At 39.5% G+C, this 25,182-nt stretch overlaps 1 protein-coding gene across 9 annotated transcripts in view; it reads left to right on the top strand.

The window, feature by feature from the left end:
* Positions 1-3,375: 3,375 nt before the first annotated feature.
* LOC116989588 (myelin expression factor 2-like) overlaps positions 3,376-25,182 on the top strand; it is a 31,655-nt gene continuing 9,848 nt past the window's right edge. For 2 of the 9 annotated variants that reach the window (XM_033047123.1, XM_033047115.1), the window contains exons 1-13: positions 3,376-3,617; positions 4,686-4,870; positions 9,746-9,798; positions 11,746-11,753; positions 14,593-14,686; positions 15,003-15,203; positions 16,409-16,562; positions 16,854-16,903; positions 17,491-17,551; positions 19,958-20,074; positions 22,927-22,980; positions 23,704-23,799; positions 24,386-24,448. In XM_033047123.1, the coding sequence (XP_032903014.1) occupies positions 3,508-3,617; positions 4,686-4,870; positions 9,746-9,798; positions 11,746-11,753; positions 14,593-14,686; positions 15,003-15,203; positions 16,409-16,562; positions 16,854-16,903; positions 17,491-17,551; positions 19,958-20,074; positions 22,927-22,980; positions 23,704-23,799; positions 24,386-24,448 (1,246 nt within the window). In that variant the 5' untranslated portion in view covers positions 3,376-3,507. Of the gene's footprint in view, positions 3,618-4,685; positions 4,871-9,745; positions 9,799-11,745; positions 11,754-14,592; positions 14,687-15,002; positions 15,204-16,408; positions 16,563-16,853; positions 16,904-17,490; positions 17,552-19,954; positions 20,075-22,926; positions 22,981-23,703; positions 23,800-24,385; positions 24,449-25,182 lie in introns of those variants that run through there. The other 7 variants (XM_033047114.1, XM_033047117.1, XM_033047116.1 and 4 more) reach the window with 6 other exon arrangements.

Raw genomic sequence — 25,182 nt, forward strand, 5'->3', positions numbered from 1 at the left:
AAGCAAGAAGCATATAAATTGGCCAGAAAAAGTAGCAGACCAGAGGACTGGGAGAAATTTAGAACGCAACAGAGGAGGGTAAAGGGGGTTAATTAAGAGAGGGAAAAAAACATGAAAGAAAGCTTGTGGGGAATATAAAAACCTGACTAAAAGTTTCTTTAGGTATGTAAAAAGGAAAAAATTAGTGAAGACGAATGTACTGTAGGTCCCTTAGTCAGAGACAGGTGAATTTATATTGGGAAACAAGGAAATGGCAGAACAGTTAAACAAATACTTTGGTTCTGTCTTCACCAAGGAAGACACAAACAATCTCCTGGAAATACTAGGGGACCGAGGATCTAGTGGGAGGGAGGAACTGAAGGGAATCTATTAGTCCAGAAATCGTGTTAGGTAAACTGTTGGGACTGAAGGCAGATAAATCCGCAGGGCCTGATGGTCTGCATCCCAGAGTACTCAAGGACGTGGCCCTAGAAATCGTGGATGCATTGGTGATAATTTTTCAATGTTCTCTCGACTCTGGATCAGTTCCTGTGGACTGGAGGGTAGCCAATGTAACTCCACTTTTTAAGAAAGGAGGGAGAGAGGAAATGGGGAATTATAGACCAGTTAGCCTTACATCGGTGGTGGGGAAGATACTGGAGCTGATTATTAAAGATGTTATAGCAGCGCATTTGGAAAGTAGTGACGGGATCGGTCAAAGTTAGCATGGATTTATGAAGGGGAAATCATGCTTGACTAATCTTTTGGAATTTTTTTGAGGATGTAACAAGTAGAATGGATAAGGGCGAGCCAATGGATGTGATGTATTTAGACTTTCAAAAAGCCTTTGACAAGGTCCCACACAAGAGATTAGCGTGCAAAATTAGAGCACATGGTATTGGGGGTAGTTTATTGACATGGATTGAGAACTGGTTGGCAGACAGGAAGCAAAGAGTAGGAATTAACGAGTCCTTTTCAGAATAGCAGGCAGTGACACAAGACTCGGTGCTGGGACCCGATGTTTACAATATATATTAATGATTTAGACGAGGGAATTAAATGTAACATCTCTAAGTTTGCGGATGACACAAAGCTAGGTGGATTTGTGAGCTGCAAGAAGGATGTTATGGGGCTGCAGGGTGACTTGGATAGGTTGGGCAGAAGCATGGCAGATGCAGTATAATGTGGATAAATGTGAGGTTATCCATTTTGGTGGCATGAACAGCAAGGCAAATTATTATCTGAATGGTATCAGATTAGGAGAGGTGCAATGAGACCTGGGTGTGCTTGTACATCAGTCACTGAAAGTAAGCATGCAGGTACAACAGGCAGTGAAGAAAGCCTTCATTGCGAGAGGATTTGAGTTTAGGAGCAAGGAGGTCCTACTGGGGTTGTACAGGGCCTTGGTGAGACCGCATTGGATTATTGTGTGTAATTTTGGTCTCCTAATTTGAGGAAGGACATTCTTGCTATTGAGGGAGTACAGCGTAGGTTCACCAGGTTAATCCCCGGGATGGCGGGACTGAAAGAATGGATCGACTGGGCTTGTATTCGCTGGAATTTGGAAGGATGAGAGGGTATCTTATAGAAACATATAAAATTATTTGAGGATTGGACCGGGCAGATGAAGAAAAATGTTCCAGATGTTGGGGGAGTCCAGAACCAGGGGTCACAGTTTAAGAATAAGGGGTAGGCCATTTAGGAATGAGATGAGGAAAAACGTTTTCACCCAGAGAGTTATGAATCTGTGGAATTCTCTACCACAGAAGGCAGTGGAGGCCAATTCACTGGATGTTTTCAAGAGTTAGATTTAGCTCTTTGGGTTAAGGGCTACAATAGTCCATTGTTGGCTGGGGACGAGGTGGTAAAAAAGGAATACAAACAGTTAAATTAGCAAGAGGACTAGGGGAGGGACAGAGAAAGAGGGAATGCAAGGGTTACATGAAGTTAGATAAATCAAAATCAAGGCGGAGGTTGATAGATTCTTGATTAGTAAGGGTGTCAGGGGTTATGGGGAGAAGGCAGTGGGTTAAGAGCGGAAGATAGATCAATCATGATTGAATGGAGTTGACTTGATAGGCCGAAGTAATTCTACTCCTATCACTTATGAACGTTCACATACATACCAAACAAGTTATGGTTGTGTAGGATGCTGGGTTACACCAAAGATAGACACTCTGATAGTTACTCTGGCAAAAATGCCAGAGTAACTCAGTGGGACAGGCTGGAGAGAATGGGTGACGTTTCGTGGCGAGACCCTTCTTCAGACTGTTGTGTCATGTTACCAGTCTCAAAATCCTCAGATATGTCCCTCCGCAAAGGAAGGAAGCAACTCCGTGATAATTCTAAAGGTATAGACACAAAATGCTGGACTAACTCAGTGGGACTGGTACCATCTCTGGAGCAAAGGAATGGGTGATGTTTTGGGTCTAGACCCTTCTTCAGACTTAATTCTACCTACGGGAAGCCTGCTTCAGTTGACTACATCTGAATCATCCTACCACAACCAGTGAGCAGTGCTCAACTATCTATCTCTTTGGTGACCCACAAAAAGGCTGGCAGTATCATCAAAGACCCACACCATCCTGGCCACACACTCATCTCCCTGCTACCTTCAGGTAGAAGGTACAGGAGCCTGAAGACTGCAACAACCAGGTTCAGGAATAGCTACTTCCCCTCAGCCATCAGGCTATTAAACCTGGCTCGGACAAAACTCTGATTATTAGCAACCAATTTCTGTTATTTGCACTCCCAGTTTATTTATTCATGTGTGTATATATTTATATCATGGTATATGGACACATTTATCTGTTTTGTAGTAAATGCCTACTATTTTCTGTGTGCTTAAGCAAAGCAAGAATTTCATTGTCCTATACAGGGACACATGACAATAAACTCACTTGAACTTGACTGAACTTGATTGGCCTTTGCTGGCTTTGCCTTGCACTAAACGTTATTTGCTTATCATGTATCTATCTATACACTGTAAATGGGTCGATTGTAATCATGTATTGTCTTTCAGCAGATTGGTTAGCACGCAACAAAGGCTTTTCACTGTACCTCGGTACACGTGACAATAAACTAAACAGTTCAAGAAGGAACTGCAGATGCTGGAAAATCGAAGGTACACAAAAATGCTGGAGAAACTCAGCGGGTGCAGCAGCATCTATGGAGCTGCATAGGTGCTGCTGCTGCTGCTGTTGCTGCTGCACCCGCTGAATTTCTCCAGCATTTTTGTGTACCTTCAATAAACTAAACTAAACTGAACAGACTGCGTGGCGGTGCACTGTGGAATCCGCACCTGGTGCCTCCCCTACGGCCCCCTCAGATCGACAGCGGGCGGGCGGACGGACGCCCATAAGATGGACGACGCGGCGGTTTGGCGCCCAAACCCCACCCCTGTGTGTCGTCACGTGGGTGACGGCGGGGCGGTGCTTGTGGCAATACCCAGGATCCTTCACGCGTCACTACGCGGCGGCCATTTGCACTTCAGTGGACAGGCGCCCGTTTAGTCGTTTCACTGCACCCATGGCGGATTTGGAGCCCACGTCCCAGGAGCCGGCGATCACAAACCTCGAGCTGGAGGAGAAGCAAGAGGACAATATCCCGAGCGGCGGCGATGAAGATCAGAACCAGAGGTGCGGGGGTGTGAGGGAGTTTTAGGTGGGAGAAGGCCGTGTGTCTATGGCAACGCAGTAGGCTTCAACAGGCCTGTAGGCCGCAGCCTGCGCGCCGAACAAAAGGGCGGCGCGGCCGCCTCGGAGTGCACCGCCGGCCGGCCTTCGGAGCCAGAGAAATTGTTTATTTTATTCTTAATGGGCATGGTATTGGAAACAAATAGATTGGGGATCGCCAGAAGGATTTAGTTTTGTATATTTATCTGCTAGTCTGATTGTTAAGAATATTTTATTTTTTGAGCACTTTTAGTCCGGATTATCAAGGCACATCTACTTTTTAAGCAATTAAATATAACTCCTTAATTCGAAGTATAATCATATTACTGCTTTATTCTTTGCCCTGTCGGATCTTATTTTTTGCCTCAAAATTCTCGCTTAAACCAAGACGGTACCACCACACGCTAAATGTTCTGTTTTTAGCATTCAATTTGTATTTCTTGGTCGATTCCTAAATCCCAAATTCGGTGTGTGTTCACTTTCCAAACAAATGGTAGCACGCGATCTTTTTTCACCTTGGTGACTTGTGCCTGTTCGCACTCCATCCCTGCATATCTCTCGTGAGAATCCATCTTATTCCCACTCTATTTACAACCATTCCACCTCACCAGGACTGTGGTATCTTATCTCGCACTCCCAAGGAGCACTGTTGCCCCCTTGCCCCCTCACCTTTCTTTTGCTGAGCTGTTTCCATTCAAACATGCCTATACCCCACACTGGATATAAAATCCTTGACTCTTGTCATGGCACTGTCAATCAGTCAACATTTTTAAAGATAATTCAACTTTTCTGTTTAAATATAACGTCAAAAAGCTTTTTGTCAAAAACCTTTATACACTACAATGGCTCGATTGTAATCAGATATTGTCTGTTGACTGGTTGGCATGCAACAAAAGCCTTTCACTCTACCTCAGTACATGTAACAATAATACACTAAACTAAACTTTTTTGTAAACATTTTTTGGAGGCTGGATGGAGCTGTACCTAAGCATGTAAATTGAATTATTAACTTTGAAACTCATTTCTTTACAGTGAAACAAATGAAGCTCCAGTTAAGAATGAGAAAAATGATAAGCTAAAAGAAAAAAGCAGCAAGCGTGGAGGAAACCGTTTTGAGCCTTATTCAACAAACCGAAATGCAAGATTCCGGGTTTTTGTGAGCAATATTCCATTTGAAATGAAATGGCAGACCCTTAAAGATTTAATGAGAGAGAAAGGTAAAGTTAGGTGTAATTGTGCTCATTGGAAATTAAACTACCGTTGAGTTACTTCATTGCCCAATATGATACGTACTAACTAAACTTGTTTTCACCTTCAATCCCTGGCGCCAAGTATGGATCACCTTGAAGAATAGCCTTTTCTACTGAAGAAATGACGTGCAGAATTTTGATTGAAGAATTTTTAATTACATGTCTTCACAGTAATTCTGAAGTATATTTGTGAACAAAATTGATATCATATTATTGGGGGCAAATGATTTGGGATCAGGAGTATGTGACCTGACGAGCCAAGCCTCCTCTGCCATGTGTGTAAAATCATCGCAGATCTTGTTATCACTTCACTATTCCGGAAGGGAAGAACAGGATTTTGAATCGAATTTGTAATGTCACTGAAAGTTTAGGATTTTCCAAAAGGGAAGAAATGATCTGGTCAAACATCACAATATTTTTAGTAGTGTGGACACAGATTTGTAGGCCATACCTGTAATGGTAGGATGCATGCTCTCCTGTTTTCATCTGAGTGCTCCTGTCACAGTTATTATGATTGAGGGAGAGCATGGAAACCAGATGTCATCACTGTTGTGTGAGCAGGCCAATTTCTTAACCATGAAGGAATAGTCGTTAACGTCTCGCATTTCTTCTGCATGGATCTGCATTTAATAAACAATTTGTATCCTTGGTATAAATTAGATGCAAAATTTGCCGTCGTCTTTTGCCAGCCAGGAAAAATAAAATTTAGAGCTCCGGCCAATAGTAATTAGTTGAGCGATTGAGAATTAGTAATTGAAATCGGGGACCATAATGTTTGAGAGTTTTAAGGACTGCTGCCCCAAATTGGCCGCAGTTTACCTCATGGTAGTAACCAACTTTGAGGTACCTTCTGATGCTGCTGTTTTGGATGTGTACAGCAATTTTATGTCAAATGTTTTTGTGAGTACAGAAAATCTTGATTTTTCTGTATAAATGTAACTTTACTGTGAGAAAACTACATTCAATACTTGACTGAAAATAATCAAACGTTGATAGAACTCAAACTGTTCTAATATTTGATGTTTTTATTTGTGCATTGTAATGCCGGCGTGACAAAACTATTGGAAACTTAAAAGAAAACAGGTGAAGCATGACAATCAGTATCTGCAGAGAAGACACACTTATGAGACTATCCTGTTTCTTCAACCACTCATTCTGTTACATTTTGTGTTCAATATCATTTAGTTTTGAAGGTGCACACCTTCTGTCCTGACTTAATACACCTGACAGTTGGTGTTTTTAAGTTAAGAGGGTTTGATATCTTTGTTCCATGTAATGCCCTATAATATTCCACTTACTGTTCAATAACAGTGTTTGGATAGAACCACAATTTTGCAATCTTGTTTTAATGCCAGTGGGCTAGATTGTGGTTTGAAAGTTGTGCATTGAAAGTGAGATGTGGCAAGCCTGGACAGAAGCCTTCAAGAATTGAATCACGACCACACACTATAACTTGGCACGCAAAATGACTACTTGTGCATATATTGCAGCAAGATGCAATTTAACAATCTTACTGCCGTTCCACAATTTTTATTTTTTAAGGCTGGCTGTATAAACGAAATACTGGAAATAACCCCCAGGACTCAATCTTTTTCCATTACTTTGGGGAAATAATGTGGAGTTGATAGAGACGTTTCCACTTTTTACGGAATTCGTCCTTTAAAGAACATTTCACACAATGGTCTTTGTACTGTCACACACACACACACACACACACACACGGCTGTACCTTGTTGGAGTACTGGTGTTGAATTGTAACTCCAGAATAAGTTTATTCTGGTATGGTTTAGGAATTTCAATCCTGTAAGTGCAAACGCCTTGAAGGCTGTGTTATGAAATTGTTAGGGTTAGATTATAATGGAAGAAATCGCACCCTATGTCTGTTAGAATATTCAAAGTTGATTGGTTGGGATCTTTTATCCTGCAAAACTTAATTCTCAATCCCCATTAACAGCAAGGATCAGTGATGGCAAAGTGCCTTTCAATAACTTTAATGTTAAAATTATCATTACTTTAAGAGTAAACTGGCTACACATCCTAATTACGTGATTGTTTTGCACATTTGGAGTTTTGTTAACTTGCAACTTTTCTGAAACAATAGCAATGCTGAAGAAAATATTTTGTCTTTTTTTTTTTTCAATTGAGTTGAAGGTCAGTGAGAAATGCCAGCATTTCATAAATTCGCAAATTTGGTAAGGAGTTGGTGTGTTATATACAAAGTGATGCATTGAATGCTTGGTAACCTGACTAGCCTGACACAACGGATATTGTCTTTAAATTGGTGAAGACATGTTTTAGATCTGAACATCTGAAACTTTGAAATTAAGTTGGACACATTTCTGAGCATATGTCCTTAAATTGAGGGAAGATCATGGAAACATGGCTCATTAAGGTATGAGTTATCGCTACAGCAAGAACTTTAATTATGTGAAACCGCATTACTGCACCCATACAAGAGATAGACAATTTCTATTGTCTCCTCTACCACAACCACACTTTATTCCCTCTGTCCTACCAACCCAATTAACATCCGATCTTTCACACAAGAGGTAGATAGTGCACGCTTACTAAATTGTGGACAGAAGTCCATTTACTAGATTATGCAAAGTTTTCTACTATAACTTTTTTAAAAATCTGTACATTAATTGCCTAATTTTTGGTGACAATTCTATTTGGTGACAATTCTATCATCTGATTCACTTGACTCTGGAAAACCATTCTTGATAAACTTTCCTAGAGATTGACATTCAATTGTGTGTTCAGTATCTGAGTGAAAAAGGATTATTGGTCTTTCAGAACAGAAGTGAACAGTCCGCCATGGTGCATGCTGCTGCTGCTGAATAGGACTACTTGATGTTACCAGTATTTAGTAGTCTGACAGGAAAGAAACATCAGCAGACATTGTTTTACATGTGAAACCACTAAGTGTCATTTTTAGGTTTGTGTACGCTCCTGCCTTTCTTGATGTAGTGATGGCTTCAAGCGGTAAGACTCAAAAGTTGGTGGTTTAAAATTAGTGTAATACTGGGAATGTGCCCATGCAGATTCACATGTCTTTGGTTTTGTAGAATACTGACGATGTCTTTAAATGATTTAGATAGTAGAATGCTGGGATTATTGTGGTACAGGTGTGTAGGGAACCAAACTCGGTATTCAGCCTAAATGTAGTCTTTGTGTTGCACTAAGCCAAGTTAAGAACAGTTGAAACTCACTGCCCAGGGCAGAAGAGTTATAGAGTACAAGCAGTTCTCCTTAAGAGCAAGTTTTACCCCACACATTTTCTCAGATGAGAAATATTTCTAAAATTTTATCTTTACTGCATTGTGGTGCAGAGTGGGATTTTGCTTGAGACTCAGCTCCGCTATAATGGTACGAGTACACTAATTATAGATGTTTATCAAAAAGAAAGTGAAATTGAAGAAAAGTCACTTCAGGAAATGTTTTGCTATTTAGTGCCCAAATACTCTACACCAAACATTAAGATGTTAAAAAAAAAAAAAAAAAAGCCTTTTGGTTACATGTATACCATCCTACGTACCCAACACTATCATCTTTCGCTCCCATTCTTGCTTCTGCCTCTTTCACCTGCTCCCCTCACTCCATGTTAAGTTCTGTTCCCTTTTAAGAGTGACAAACATTGCATGTGTAACAATTAATATAATACCAACAAAATTATGCCACACAATTGTGAGCCAGTTGCTGAAAATATGCTGTGAGCAGTATCTCAATTGGGTGTACAATGTAGACAATGCAAATTACTTATTCCAAGTTTTAAAATTTGCAAATCAGAATTCTTATCTTGCACAAACAGAAAAAAATCATTTTTCATCTGTCTTAAACAGAAGAAACCCTGACAGTACCAATTGTTTGAACAATTGAGCTTAAAGTTTGATTGTAGCAATGTTTCATCTCCTGCGAGTTTTTTTCTGCACAAGCAAAAGATTGGCTTCCTTTTTTTGTTAGAATAACAATTTTGAACTATAATGAAATTGGAAAGTCTTTTTTGAAATCCTGTGGAGCAAAGAAAAAAAAATCACTTGAGTGTTAGCTATGGGGTTAGAGGTAAAGGACCTTGATGGCAGCAAACATGAATCTTCAGCTTGCTATTAACGAGGACTGACTGTTAAAATTGTCTTGGCTGATGGCTTAGTGTTTTGTATATGTAAATGGATACTAGTCATGTAGTAGGTGGGAACTCAAGATCAGATCTAATTTGTTTTTTTTTAAAAAGAACTTGGTCATATAATGGTTTGATTCATTCACAGTTGATTAACCGGTACATGGTGATCTTAACTGAAGCAGACTCTGCTGCTTATGGTGGTTGCTGGTGGGGATGTCACAATATATAATGCAATAGCTTGTTTAACAACATTATAAATCTTAATTTGTAGAATGTTTATGGTTTTCATGTTTGATTTTTTGATCACTTTGTTTTGTAATTTAATTGGTTGTGGTCCAGGGAGAGAGGAAGATGTGAATTTTGCATATTATAAAGTGACATCCTTATTGGCTGGGAACACTTGAGAAGCGCTCCAGTTTGGGAAGTACATGTTCAGTACACTGGGTAGATGTAAAAGGGCTGTTGTATGTAACATTGTTAGTAACTGGTAACAATGATTTTAAGGGTTGTGGTTTAATATGACCATTCTAGGTTGGGTTAGACTTGGGATCACTGCACACCTGTACATAGCATAGTAAGAAGGTTTAGGAATGTGGAATGATATTCTGGGCTTTTAGAGGGCTCAGGTTACTACATAACGTTGTCAATGTTTTTGCTGAATTCCAATTGTTTTCTTGGCTTTTCTCCTTCCGTGTATGTTTCGTCTGGGATCTGGTTTGTAGTTGGTGAGGTTACTTACGTGGAACTCTTTATGGATGCGGATGGAAAGTCGAGGGTAAGTGATAAAGAATGAGTTCTTCTGTGGTTTCATTGCAAATGTAAAATACACAGGATGTGGAATACTGGAAGTGGGCCTTGTTAGACTTTGAAATTTGAAGCTTAGAAATGTGGATGTGGCTAGGTGGGGTGGGGGGAGAGAAGAGGATTGAATGTAAAGTTATAGATTATAGCAGGCATATTTGGTGCTATTTTGTCAAAGTTAATCTAATTGGTGAATTTTAATATTTTTGTTGTCTTTGACATGGGTGTCCCATGTTTTTTCAAAAGTACATGAAAATGTTGTACAGTATGTTAAGTAGTCAGAAGTTTATGCATTGGATTTCATTTTTTTCTCAGCCCCACATTTGCTCCTGTGCCTCCTGAACGTAGTGACCAGTAGGATACAATTTTGTTGATGCTGACACTGATCTGGTGCATGCCAAAATTGTACACAAGTACACCTTAAAGAACCAGCCATTTGATTGGGAAGCATCACGATGGAGTCTGAAACAGGCATTGTATCATGTCTACACTTTTCAGCTGAGATTGCTCTAGTTATCAAGAATTGACTACTTTTTTCCTAACTTTTTTGACACGCTCCCCTCAATATTGCTCCTCCAGTTCAGTTCAACACTGATCAGAATCTGGACGTTCATGTCTGTATGGCAGTATTGTGCCATATTCACCTTTTTAACCCGCCACAGAGTATGTGGTTTATGTACCATACTGATCTTGTAATTCTAGGTTTGATTTCATCCTTTGTATGCTTTCATAGAAGACCCCTGTGCCTTAAATTGTAATGTGAATGAATTATCCAAAATGTTGGTTCTTGCCCTCTGATTCAGGCACGTGATTTGATGCTCTGCTTTAGATTGGGACGATTAGAGGATGTTCACTTTGTAAAAATAATGTCAAAAAATAAACTTTACCAAATATATCTGCTATATAACTTAACCAAGCAACTGTTCGGGGGTAGTAAATATTTTTGTCTTTCCTAAAGCTCTGCCAGGCAGGGTTGTAATTGTCAAAAGGGGGAGAATATTTTGATTCTTAATGGTGTTAAACATTGTAAAGGACGTTGAATAAGTTGTCAATGGAAATGTGAAAGTGGATGGATTTTAGAAGCATGGTTGAAGTGATTAAGTTGCTGTAAGGTTTCTGAAAAACGTAGATTTATTTTGGTCAGCTAAATGGTATAGAGCTGCCACGTTAGTAGCGTTCTCCCTATAGTATCCAAAGTGGGTGAAGTCTTGGAATAATTTTAAAAGCATGTTAGTTTGACAAGATGTAATCTGGATTTTTTGTCTACAGTCCCCATATTGAAATAGCTTCTGGGTTTAGATGGGAAAAACCACGACAATATTATTTTATTTCAATCGGTAATTTTATACACACAATACTGCACTTGTTCTCTGAATTTACCCACAGGTCCTAGTAAGTTGCAGGTTGGAATGGTCAAAGAGCCTGGCAGTGAACCATGATTTATTTTTGGAGAGATCATTTAGCATCTCGCTTTCTGAGCTGCATGCAAATATTAGCATGTGACCTACACTCAGGCCTCTTGAATCAGCCGCTGGCTGCTTTAAAGAGTGGCCTGTGGCAGTCACTTTACAAGATTCCAGCTCTGAGTGGTGATGTCCAGCTTCTTCTTGGTATGTCCCACTTGCTATGCCCAATGTTGGGAATTCAATAGGGTTGTATCGGTTCTCTGGAACCTCTGTTCCTTGTGCATTGTTACTGGCTCATGATCCTTCATTTGCGCTATTCCATGCAAGGACAAATTTTTAGAGGGTAATGTGTAATACAAACAGTTAGAGGACTGATACTTAATCATAAATGGGGAAAGCATTGTACTTTCCTTGAAATGTAAATATTACTATTTCAATTTTGGTATTGATCTCAAAATTCGTTAATTAATTTTTACGTTTTCTTCTTCTTTACATGCTACCAACTATGACCAAAGGGATGTGGGTAAGTTTCTTTACCGTTCACTAAAATTCTATTTTCGGGTTAGATTAAGTTGTAGCAATAGTGTTCCAGATAACAGGGATACTCAAACCAAGTTTATTGCATATTTTGTGCGAGTGCTTTTGAACTATGTGGGGGGAGGGGAGGGGTTGGCTTCAATTAGTCTCCACAGTCCTGTTTTTATGATTTTCTAGTGTTGGTGTCTTTTCATTGATTGCTGCCTAAAGTGCATGTTTATATAGACATTGCAAATGGGTGTAATTTGGGCTTTGGTATGAAGCTCCCAGTATATAATTCATCACAAAACGTAATTTGATGTGAATGGGGATTTGGCAGATGTGAAAGTAACAGATATCCATGGAAGTTTAATCTTAACGTAGCGTGGTGAGTAACTTGGCTTTAGAAATAGAAAACCGCTGGACAAGATGGAAAAGTGACTGCAGAGGCTGGAATCTAGAGCAAAACAAACTGCTGCAAGAACTTTGGGTCAAGCAGCATCTATAGAGGCAAAGGGATAGTTGTCGTTTTGGGTCAAAACTTGTATAAAGATTGAGAATTGAGGGAAGATGGGCATCATAGAGGGAAGGTACAGAGACTGATATGTGGAACCAGATTTTGGAAGGATGATGGGTAGATGCAACCAGGTATGTAGGAAGCAGGAAAGGTGAATCATGGGAGAAGTAACTTTGGTGGATAGGTATATGTGTGATGGGCAGCAGGAACCAGGTGGGGTAGGGTAATGGGTCTGGTTAATGAGGGGGGATGGAATAGAAAATATAACATAAAGGAGGGAGAAGCTGAGTGGGACTGGCAAAGGAACAGGGAGTGTGGCATATTTGAAATTGGAAAATGTAACGTTCACTCGATCAGGTTACAACAAACGCAATTGGCATTTGAGGTTGCCCAGTTTATGTTGGTCTTGCAAATCTAGAGGAGGTGCAATGGAACTTTTGCTTTGCCTGGAAGGGCTGCTTGGGTGGAGGAACTTCTTGCACCACTTGTGGTTACAAGGGATGGGGAGTAATGAGTAGGAAAGGATGAGTGGAGCAGGGAGCCACAGAGTACAATCTCTGGAAAGAGGGGGGGGAGGGGCTGTGTATGTCTCACTTGATTGTACAGTTGTACTATCATGCCCTCCACCATCTTGATAATTTAAAAAAAAAATTTAAGCTCGGACAGAAATCCACCCCTTCCTGGTTTTCCGCTTTCTGCAAGATCCACTTTCCTCATGACTCTGGTTTGCTTGCCCTTTCTTGACTCCCCTGACCCCTCCTCTTCCCTCTTCACATTCCCCAGCGACTGGAGGGAGATGCAACACCCGTCCCTTCACTTCCTCTGTCACCATCATCCAAAGACCTAAGCAGGCCTTCCAGGTTGGGCAATGGCTTGCGTGCACTTTCCCAACCTCATCTATTCCATTCAGCGCTGTGATTTGACTGATCATTTTGTAAAGACATCTTGAGTTTCCAGTTACAAGCCTTGCAACTCTCCATTCCCATATCAATTTGTCTGTTCTCTGCCTTAATTACCAAGATGAGGCCACACATTAGCAGTATATCACCTCATGCTTTTCTTTTGTAACATTCTATTGGATAATATTCAATGGATATTAAATTATCTAATTTTAGTTAAACCACGTTTTTTAACTCAATCCATCCAAGTTCTTTTGTTCATCTTTTCCATTATCCCTCAAATTGCTCTCTTCTGCCTTGTTCCTTTTTCCTTCATCCATGTACCTAACCACCTGGGGTTTTCCCTTGGTTTACCTTTGCTATCTTCTTCTGGACCTCCTTTGTCATCTTGTTTCACCAATGACCTTCCAGCCTCTGCCTTACCCCTTCCTATAACTTCTACCTAATGGCAATCTTCGACACACTCTTGATGCAGGGTAACCAACCAAAACATTGACCATCTCTTTGCCAGAGCTGCCAAGTAATACGGATTTTCAGTATTTTGTATGCGATAAGAATAGGGATGTATGGATTTGCTTTGTAAAATATGGATTTTTAAAAAATCGGCCTGACTCTCTCTTTCATCTTGCTGCCTAAAAAATGCAAGGATATAAAAAGTCATACTGTAACTCTAAAGATTATAGCAGATTAAATCTATTAGTATTAAAAATCTCAAAATCCGATTATTTTTGTAAGCTTTGATCTGCCTGTCCCGCTAATGGTTTAAACAGCGCCGTCAGTTTAATGCGTGGGAATTTAAACGAACAGTGCTATGGGTTCTAATTATAGCGCTACCAGCTGGGGCGCTATTGCCTTTACACATAGCGCAATGGGCTTTACACGTAGTGCTATGGGTCACAGACTGTTCAGGGGAGGGAGGGAGAAAAAAGGAAGGAAAGGGAGAGGGTGGGAAAGAGAGGAGGGAGGAAGCGGGAGCCTTCCAAAATGGCTTCTACATCATCATCTGGTGCTAAAAGCAGGAAGCAGCCGTTCAAACAGAAGTATGGCAATGAATGCACTGTCAAGTAAGGTGCGTAGAAGACATGTCTTATGGTATGCATTCTTGTACTCTTACATGGGTATGGCTGTACATTTCAAGAAAAATGGCACCGTGTAAAAATACTGAGGTACTAGAATACTGAAATGCTCTGACAAAACTTGGCAGCTCTGCTTTGCCTTCATAGATGCTGCTTGAGCTGCTTGTATTTTTTTTTTTAGCCACGTTTATAAAAAAAAAAAAAAAAAAGATACTACTGCATATTGTATTGTTAGAACAATACGGGTCAAAAACACTGCATTAACAGGCAGTGATGGGATGAAAGGTTGGCTGGATGTACAACTTCAAGCAAAGTATTACCTGGAGGTAATTGTGTAATGTGCATTTCTTTCAGTGTTGTGGAGTTCAAAAGTGAAGAAAATATGAAGAAGGCTGTGGAGGTTATGGACAAGCAGAGTTTTAGCGGAAGGCCTCTCAAAGTAAAAGAGGTACGACAAATTAATTATGCAGTAGATGGATTAACTTTTCATTTATTTTATAGAAAACTATGCTGTTTACCTGTTCTAACTAAAATGAGCCAATCATTGGAGCCTTCAACTCATTGCTTGGAAACTGATTGGCCATTTTTGTGTGCAGAATAGTACTCCAGTATATCTATTTATTTGCCTTGATTATCAATTTCATGCGAATATAGTAATACAACTCAAGGCCGTGGTGGTCTAAAATGACATAACAATCTGTTAATTGGCTATCTTTTAGATGAATATTGACAGTATTTATATCTGGAATTATAACTTTGTGTAGGATCTTGATGGTGAACATGCAAGACGGATGATGCAGAAGTTTGGTGGCTTTGAGAGGATGGGTATGGGTGGTGGAGGTGGTATTGGTGGTGGTCCTGGAATGAATATCCCTCCTGCTCTAATGAATAATCAAAATGTCCCAAGGGATGTCCTCAATGCTCTACAAGCTGGCAGGCTCGGAAGCACCATCTTCATTGTTAACGTGAGTTTATAACTACTATGAAAATCTGTATCTGCTAAAATAAATTGTAGGTACAAACAGTAAAATGAATTTTAGAAATGATTAGCCTTAAGTGAAATGTGTGTACAGAAGTTAAAGCAGAATTGGTTATTTCACATAACTTAAGCACAATGCAGTAAAATGATTAGAAGTAAAAGGCACTATTTGTGATTGCATTTTGTAAATGGTAGAGTTAAATATAGATTGTGATTAACACTAACATAAAAACAGTAATCTATCTTTTAAAAACGTTGCATGTAATTTGAAATGTTTGAAGAAATGTTGGGAGGCCTTATTATTTACTAAAGTGTGATAATTGGCTTTCTTTGGCATTAAAGAGATCATTTCCATTAGACATAAGATTTTCAGAATCTTATGTCTAATCTCCATGAAGCTAGTTTGTGAAAGGTTGAAATGGTTTCCTTTGTGGCTGAGGAGGTGGGAGCATAATCAATCTGACATCAGATTCATATTTCAAAGTTGTAGACATTTTAACGATTCTGTTAACTTTGATATTGATTTGCTGTCTTGATTGTCTTCATAATTTAAGCATATAAAATATATGGCAGTATATTGCATATACTGTACTAACAATGAAGATATAAAAGCAGATGATTACTTATTGTTAACTGAGTATCATACCATGCTGTTCAAGATTGACTTTTAAAAATTATTGGGTGTGTTAGAATCTAGGGAACATTTATTCACATGGGTTTTGGCTGTTGACTGAAATGACTCCCTGGCTAAATCGTATCAAATTCTTGTGGCATTTCAATATAATTTATTTTTCAGTCAGACTAATCCTCTCACTTTGAATTTCTACTAAAATGAAATCAGAATTGGCTTAAGTCATTGTGATGTTTCGGGGTAAAAGCTGCATCATTAATTAGGTTCCGTGTTCTGCTTCTATAATACTGAACCCTATTCAGTGAAACCTTTGTGAATGTGCTGTTTAGTTTTCCAATAATCTTTGCATTAGTTTTGCTGGTGAGAAAAAAATAAAATCATGTTTTTGATATTGTTTAGATTGCATCCAATTAAAATGCTGATTTATAATTTTTCAGATTACACCATCCTCGACCCCCCCCCATGCTTTTGCTAAGGGACGGAAAACTGATCTAGGTGGGAAATGTGCAATTTATAGAGTGTCTACAGAGAGGTATAATAGTTTAATGATGTTTTTACAGCTTGATTTCAAAGTGGGATGGAAGAAGTTGAAAGAGGTTTTCTCCATGGCGGGCGTTGTGGCACGGGCTGATATTGTGGAAGACAAAGATGGGAAGAGTCGTGGAATGGGCACAGTAACCTTTGACCGTCCGATTGAATCAGTTCAAGCTCTTTGTATCCTTTATGAATCAAAATAGGTCGTCAGTTAATCAGATTTATTAGGGTTTTAGAGAAGGGCATCATTTGAAATGATTTCAATAACGTGTTCTGCTTTCACATTCCTGGTTTCTTTTTTAAAAAAAAATACATCTTTGTCCTGCAATCTCAGTTCACAGGGTCTTAATTCTTGACCAAGGAACAGTCTTCATTTTTAGTAAATGGTTCTCATTTTGGAAATCCTTTTTGGTCAAACCAGAGTATTCTCAAGGCATATGAAATGTTGAGGATTCCTTAATTGTTTTCCAGCAATGTTCAATGGACAGCTTTTGTTTGATAGACCAATGCATATTAAAATGGTAAGTTTGATTGTGTATAAATAGGAATTATTAATTTTGCTTTTCACAGTATTGAAATTAGACCTGACTTTTGGGTTATCTATGAAGGTTGTTTTTAAAATGTCACAGATTAGTAATTAATTTAAACAAAATTAACCATGTTTCTTGATGTTTGATTTCGTTTTATTCATTGTTTTCAAACATAAGGGGTTAAATTTGCTTGTAAAAACTTGATGGACCCTGGTAAACTGAAGTGTTGCAATTAGGCTTGCTCCTTGCCTTGTCTGATCTCTGGTGCCAAACATAGAAGGAAGAACTGGTCCAATTTATCTGCATTAAGAAGCTGCAATTTTGTTTAAAAGAAACCTAGCTTGTGGAAACAATCATTTGTGCTTTATAACGTGTTTTACTGAGTTGGGCAGATCAGCATAGTTCAGTAGTTAATTCCTGATCATAGAGCAGCACTGTCTTGCGTGGCAGGACTGCATACATGGATTCTGGCAGTTGAATCCATTTCAATTTATTGTTTTGAAGCTTAATTAAATGCTGGCAAAACCACCTGATGTTAAAATTGATTTCTTAATTTGACACTTTTTTCCCCCCTACAGGATGACAAGTCAATGCCCAAGAATAACTTCTATGCTGCAGATCGTTCTGCGCAACTTCCTAGTATGTAATAATTTTCTTAATGTATGCAATAACTGCAATTTTAGCATGTTCAGCTGCTAACAAGCTAAACAATTAGTTTTTAAATATATATTAAAAATTGCAACTTATAAACAGTTTCCCCACTTAGGCCATAGCCAAAAACAAAGCAAAATGACCTATCCTATTATTATTTTCCTTCAAATATTCCCACTCCCGTAATATTGGCATGTCTTACTCGGGTCAATCTTGGAAGTGATTTCATAGGGCCGACCAGATCCTTCAGCCCATCGTGTCTGCCAAACACGGTGCCATATTAAACTAATCCCTACTGCCTGCATACAACCCATAATTGCTCACGTCACTCCAAATGCAATTGAACCCCTTTTGTAGTTTTCAGACAAATGTTTTAAAATAATTTGCTTTGCTAGCTTAAAATCTTTTGTCTAATTTTGTTTATGGCCATTTAATTGTAACCACTCCGTAACCGGAAGTGGGCTGTTTCTGCATTTCATTGAATCTTTGTGCATTTAAAATGCCTGTGATAGTGCCCAAATGTTATCTCTATCATAGCATATCAACCAAAGAACTTAACAGAATGAGTTTAGTGGGGTGATAGCTCTAGAATCTCGGATTGCCACACTTGAGATTATAGTGATTTTAAAATTGAGATCTTGGTTGGATATAGTCCTTGCATGTGTTGATTAATTCTTAATGTAATGATCATGACTGAATTGCACATGTCTGTAATTCTGTGTGCAGTAATTTGGACATAAATGGGGTGCATATCAAAGGGTTTACAAAGACGGACTCAATCGTCCAAACACTTGGGTTCAATAACTGAATAACATATTCTAGCATGCACTACACCTTCAAGGAGAGAGTGTGCAATATGGGCTTAAAATTAGTATTGTTGTTCCCTTACAGATCTTTTGTGTCATTTTCTAAAATGGTCCCATTGCCCTAAGCTAAAGGGACTAATTTGTAGGGTAAGAACAAAATGAACAAAATAATGTAGACTGAATTCCAAATCTTGGTTTAAATTTTAAACATTAGGTTCACTTTAATGTTTGCAATTATGAAACACCAGTGAATGTGAAATTGGGGGAAAATAGAATCTCTTAATTAGCAAATGCTGTTAGTGGTCATTTACGCCTCATACATATATATGGAATTCATCGATAATCCAATGTGTCACTGTTCTTGGGCAATGCAATTAGTAATTTAGTGAAAAACAATTTGGCAAAATGTATCAGTAGCAGAGCTGCCAAGTAGTACGGATTTTCCGTATTTTGTAGGGAAATGCGATTAGAATCCGGATGTACGGTTTTGTGTTGTTAAATACGGATTTTAAATACGGAGTTCAGTTCAGTCTGAAGAAGGGTCTCGACCAGAAACGTCACCCATTTCACCCTTCTCTCCAGGCTGCCTGTCCCGCTCCAGGTTTAAACAGAGCGCTGGTAGTTTGGCGCGTGGGAATTTAAACGAGGAGCTGTTGACTGCGCGCTGTGGGTTCTAAAAATAGTGCTACCAGCCGGAGCGCTATGGGCTTTAAACATAGTACTATGGGTCACAGACTTCAGGAAAATTCTCGTATAACAATGAGTCTTTGGAATTCTCTTTGAGCCTTTTCAGGCAGTGGTAGAATTCTGGATAAGTCTAGTGGTGAAAGGTTACCAGTGGGATTGCAGTTACATTGGGATTAGCCTTGATTTTACAGAACGGTGGGTGGGCTCAAGGGGGAGAGGGAGGGGTGGAGAGAGGGAGAGGATGGAGAAGGGATGGAGAGAGGGAGAGAGGGAGAATAAAAGGAAGAAGCAGGGAGGGAGAGGGATGGAGGGAGGGAGAGAGGAAGGAGGGAGAGGGAGGCTTCCAAAATGGCTTCTACATCATCTGGTGCTAAAAGCAGGAAGCAGCCGTTCAAACAGCAGTATACAAAAAGATGGCAATGAATGCACTGTCAAGTAAGGTGCGTGGAAGACATGTCAATTGGTAGCAAAGTTATGCATTCTTGTACTCTTACATGGGTATGACTGCACATAAAACAACATTTTTTTCAGCAGAATGGCACCGCGTAAAAATACTTGGCAGCTCTGGAGAAGGTGCTTGGATCTTATACGTCAGCGAAGCTGTAAAATATATTGCAGCAAAGAATTTAAAATGCATAAATTAAACATGTTTAAGTCAAATGCTGCTACGTAAGACATGATTTGGCAAATATTAAACATACAGATTTTAAGTGTTGTGAATCATGTAAGTAATAGGATTTGCATTTTTGCTAACAGCAGAATATCCTAATACAGAGGTGCTGTTATTGTTTCACATTTGCAATACTTAGATCTGATGGTTAAGGTTTCCATAAGATTAGTCAGTAACTGTGTATTGTATTTGAAAAATAAATTGTGTTCTTTTCTTTTAAACCAAATGTAGAGGGACTGGGTGGGGTTGGTATGGGCCTGGGACCAGGTGGCCAGCCTATTGATGCCAGAGAAATTAATACAGGAATGGGAAATGCTCGATCAAGAGAAATGGGTCCCGGAATGGGAGGTAAGAACAAGTTTACGTTTATAGAGGTAATTGAAATTGAACATGGTGCTGATCTTTTTGAACCTTTTTAAATGGATAGGTATGATTTTAAACCCCCCCCCCCAAAAAAAAAACTACTTGTCATTCCTGAGATGCACTGTTAAATTATGGGAAGTGGAGAATTGGGTGGGACAAATTTGTAATTGTACAAGCGTGCCTATACACAGCTGAAAGGGTAGGCCAAGAATAATTTGTTCTGCAGTCTCTACAACATCACCAGGGCTATTCTTGCCCAACACCCAAGAGTCCATCGAAGATAGACACAAAATGCTGGAGTAACTCAGTGGGACAGGCAGCATCTCTGGAGAGAAGGAATGGGTAACATTTTGTGTCGAGACCCTTCTTCAGCCACATTCACAACTTTGATTTATTTCTATTGTGTGAGATGGTTGGAGACACTTGTTTGTAATGGATGGACACTTCGAAGCAGGGATTGGATGTCAGCAATATTTGGAGCTCTGGAGAAAATTGCTGTTGCAAGCAGAATTTAAGGACAAATGACTACTTTCACTAAACACCTGGCTTGTAACAACTCCACTGGATTCCCTATGTCAACTGAATGGCAACAAACTGCAGACATAGCTGAAAAATAATATAATGTCTCAATTTTAATCTTGTTAAACTTGTATTTTCCTTCATCATTCCAAGTCCAGACTATTGACTTAATAAAATAGAAATTTCTTCCACACGATGACAAAAAATAATTTTCTTTTCTTGACCCGAAACGTCATCCATTCCTTCTCTCCAGAGATGCTGCCTGTCTCGCTAAGTTATTCCAACATTTTGTGTCTATCTTCGATTTAAACCTGCATCTGTAGTTCCTTCCTACACACAAGGGTCCATAATCTGCAGACTGATTTTGAAAAAAATGAATGCACACCCTAATCAAAAATAATTCCAGGAGATCAGATACGGTGTCGCCTAGTGATCCAGCTATCTTTTAACACTTGTGAATCTGTAGTTGATGTGCTCTTTCATGGGTGGTTAATTTTCACAAAAAGATCAAAATTGATTCTACTTTCAGATGTATGATTTCCTTGTTCTGCTCCTTTATGTTAAATTACAGCTCCATTTCATCTAATTTAATTTCAGCAATCTATTCACATTTTTTCTAATCTGTTGGGTTGAATCAACTTGTGTTCCTTCAAACCTCTTCCAGATGGACTATCACGCTCCGTATGAGGGGCCTAAAATGTAATATGGCATTAGCGATATTATCCAAGGATATAATAAACCTTCCAGTTTAACTTCCCACATTGCTTTAATAATAGTCTTAAAGTCATAATCATGCCGCATGGAAACTGATGATGTCTATCCAGCTAGCCCCATTTTTATCCAAACTTTTTCAATCCATGTTCCGGTTCAAATGTCTTTTAAACATTGTAAATGTACCTCATTCTATGTACCCACCACGTTTCTGTTTGGGGGAAAATGTTGCCCTTCGTCCTTTTAAAATCTCTCCTCTCTCCCCCTCCCCCCGCGCTTTAAATCTGTTCTTTAGTTTGGAATTTTCCTACCCTGGGAAAGGCCTGGCTATCCATCTTATCTACTCCCCTTTTGATTTTGAATACCTCTGTATAGTTCCTCTTCAACATCTTGCGCACCAAGGAGAAATGATGCGTCAATAGGTCAGCCTATAACATCCTCCTGATATCTTTTCTGCATCCTTTCAAGCTTGATGACATCCTTCACCAGCTGAGTGATCAGAATTGCATACAATACTGCTGCCGTCTCACCAACCACGTTTACACTTGCAAAGTTATATCTTAACACTGTACTCGATGCCCTGACTGATTGAAATACCTGTCCCGTGTCTCATTGTGTTGCCATATTTGGAGCACTCTATCTGTATTCATGGCTCTGCTGTACTACAAGACTCTTTAGGGCCCTCTGACATTACGGTGCAAGTCCTGGAATGCCATTATCTCTTAACTGAATGTACTTTTGTTTTCTAAAGACATTTTACATTTGTGATGAAGGATCTTTTATTTCTCTTCCACATATAGTTTATCTAACATTTACTTTGTGTTTCTATGACCATTTGTGCACACCCAAGCCCCACAATTGACAAAGTCAAATAACTAATTCTCAAAGATCCTTAACCATTAATAAATAATTTAATGAGCCAGCCGCAATTCTTGTCCATTAAAAAACTACCTCTACTTTTTGGTCTACTTTTCTGTAGCATCTGGAAAATTAAGATGGACTTTATTGCCTCAGTTTCAATAGTCACCAGGAAATCAGACACTCCATTCCTTTTTCAACTGATGCACTAATCCAATAATTGTGTGATTTAGTGGGGCTGAGTGTTTGGCTATGATGCCCTGGTTTCTAGGAACAATGCAGTAAGTTGCGGTACAGAAGTGAAACATCAGTCCAAGTTCAATGTTTGCAACGGGGTAAAAGCAAGTTAGCAGTCTCCAAACTTATGGAAGGACTGTTCAGAAGTCTGGGGGGGGGGGGGGGGGGACACTGTTCCTGAATCTGGTGCTGGGACATGTCTCTGATAGTGTTGGCTGTTCTCTGAGGCAGTGTGAGGTGCAGTTGGAGTCAATGTTGCAGTGGTGTGGAGTCTGGTCTGTGATCAACTGAGCTACAACCAAAGCTGCAATTTTTTGCAGCCATTGGAGATGTGCTGAATTCCCTCAAATCTCCTGTGGAAGGGTGCCTTCTTGGCTGTTGTACTAATTAGTTGTGTTTTTGTAGTTTTTCTTTGGGGACAAAAATTAAATAGATCTTTACGGTAAAATGAGTAAGCCTTTAAAAATATAAAATTTTCATTGATCATTAGAATCTTTCTTCCTTCTTGACAGGCATGGGAATGGATGGAATGGGATTCGGAGGAATGAACCGTATGGGAGGAGGCGGTAAGTGTCCATGTACCTAAGGGATAACTACTTTGTGAACTGGAAATCTGAAATGGTTAATTGGCAACATTTTGTAGAGTTAAGAATTCTTGCAGATATTAAGAGCAATTCTTAAGTCTGTGCTTCAGTCATTTTAAATAACCTGAGATTTATATGCATTTTGTAGTCAATAGCTCCCAATTTATCAAAGCTGCCACTGAGCAATTTAAGCATGAATTACATGCAGAACTCATGTCACAACTGGTTGATTTGATTTAGAATATAACCTTTTAATCTGTTAGTCTATGTTCAAACCCCATTTAAAGCCAGTTTTTAATATTTCATTTGATATATCATGTAATGTGTTTTAAGCATCTATTGTACCACTTTGAATTTGTGTGTCGCTTTAAGGAAAAACTATCATTCTTGAGTTTTTCTTCTTGGCTTTGTACCGAGTGCTGTGGTGACCTATTTGTACCTAATACTCTTTCTTCATATTCAATTGTTAATCAGTCAGATTTGTATTTTTTGATGCCTATCTTTTAGCCCCATAAGCAAATTAATGGCGATGCTGGAATTTGTATCCATTGGGAAGAAATTGGGCTGCGATTGGTGTTTTTTTTTAATTGATTTGTAGGCCTGCTGTGAACAATACTAGAGGTAGCCTACTGTTTGCTGAATTATTATGGCTGTATAAATAATCCAAAACCTAAAAAATTCTTAAAATTTGGACCTAACTTTCAGGCATGGATGGTCCATTTGGTGGTGGCGGAGGTGGGATGGACAGGATGGATAACATGGGGAGATTTGGCCCAGGAATGAACATGGGGAGAATGGGAGGTAAGAATTTTAGTGTATTCATTTGAATTTTGAGCAAAGTAAAGTTCCTTTCTACCTGGCTATGCTGGCCTGTAAGGATTATATGCAGAAGAGATGCGAAGTTGCCATATAATCATTAATGCTTCAAAATGGCACAGCAGACACTTGGCAGTAGGGTCCTGTCCATCCTGATGCTTTGGGGAAGTTTTTTCCAGAATCCTTTTTGCAGATTTTGAAGCTTGCCCATCAGGCTGTAGGAGAGTAAATATAGGATATCATTATCACAATTGAAAGATGTCTGACGTGAAAGGGGTTACCATTAGTGGTTTTAATTCATCCATCAGCTTTAAGTTTAGCTTCCAGAAGTAGGTTTTTATTTATGAGCCAGAGCTCTAGTGTATTACCTTGACTAGCAATGAAATAGGATTCACACTGGAGATTGCCATTACATTTCTGACCAAGTGATCCTGTATGTGAGGCTCTAATGGTGAACAGCTCCATCTTGGGGATGGGAAATCGTGGACAAGTTCGGACTCTTGGCCATAATATAGATTTGAATGTTTTGAAAAAGCCTCCAATGCACGTCTTCATGTAACTTTCTGCCCAGGATCAGGAGGCATGGATGATTACAGAGGAGCTGGTGGAGGAGGAATGGGTGGTGGCATGGGAGGTAAGTTGAACTGGGCTACAAAATCTGTGAAATATACATTTATTGATGTCTTCGCGGCAGACATGGGACTCGTATGCAATACATGGTTAGCCTGTTGCAATAAGCGACTTCGGTATTTCAACTGCACATGCCCAGGTCATAGGTCATTCCGGATAAACATTCTCGCCAGCTGAGCTGTGTGTGTACGGACCTGCATATTCATTTCAAACACTCACACTCACTCTGGAAAACTACTGCTTACGTTTTTATTTCCCAATGAGCCAATGAAATTCACCGGTCAGCATCGGCTACAACCTTCGACCTCCTGGCAACTCACTACTCTCCATGGCGGCTTCATTCTGGTCGCCGCTCATTTTTCAACATGATGAAAAATTTGTGGCGACCATAATGAAGCCGCGACTAGTTCCCACAATGCGGGAACTCCTCACGAACATGAAGGCGATTACCCGGCAACGACCTGCAAACATGTGGTGACCGCCTAGTATACTGCAGTCGCCTAAACGCTAAGGCCCATTAGTGTCCGTCAGATCTGTCAGCAGTAGGCCACAGCGTACTGCAGGCTGCACAAATCCACAATTGTATCTATTTAAATTATTGACTCAATACAGCACCAGCCCTGAAAACGCAAGAATGCCTCGAACGAACCGTGTCTATTATATCCCTGGCAATAGCCTGAGTCGCATTCAAATTCGATATTAATTTACATGAATTACAAGTTGTGTGGTCAACCAATT

Source organism: Amblyraja radiata, chromosome 29 (assembly GCF_010909765.2).
Source record: "Amblyraja radiata isolate CabotCenter1 chromosome 29, sAmbRad1.1.pri, whole genome shotgun sequence".
NCBI classification, from domain to species: Eukaryota; Metazoa; Chordata; class Chondrichthyes; order Rajiformes; family Rajidae; genus Amblyraja; species Amblyraja radiata.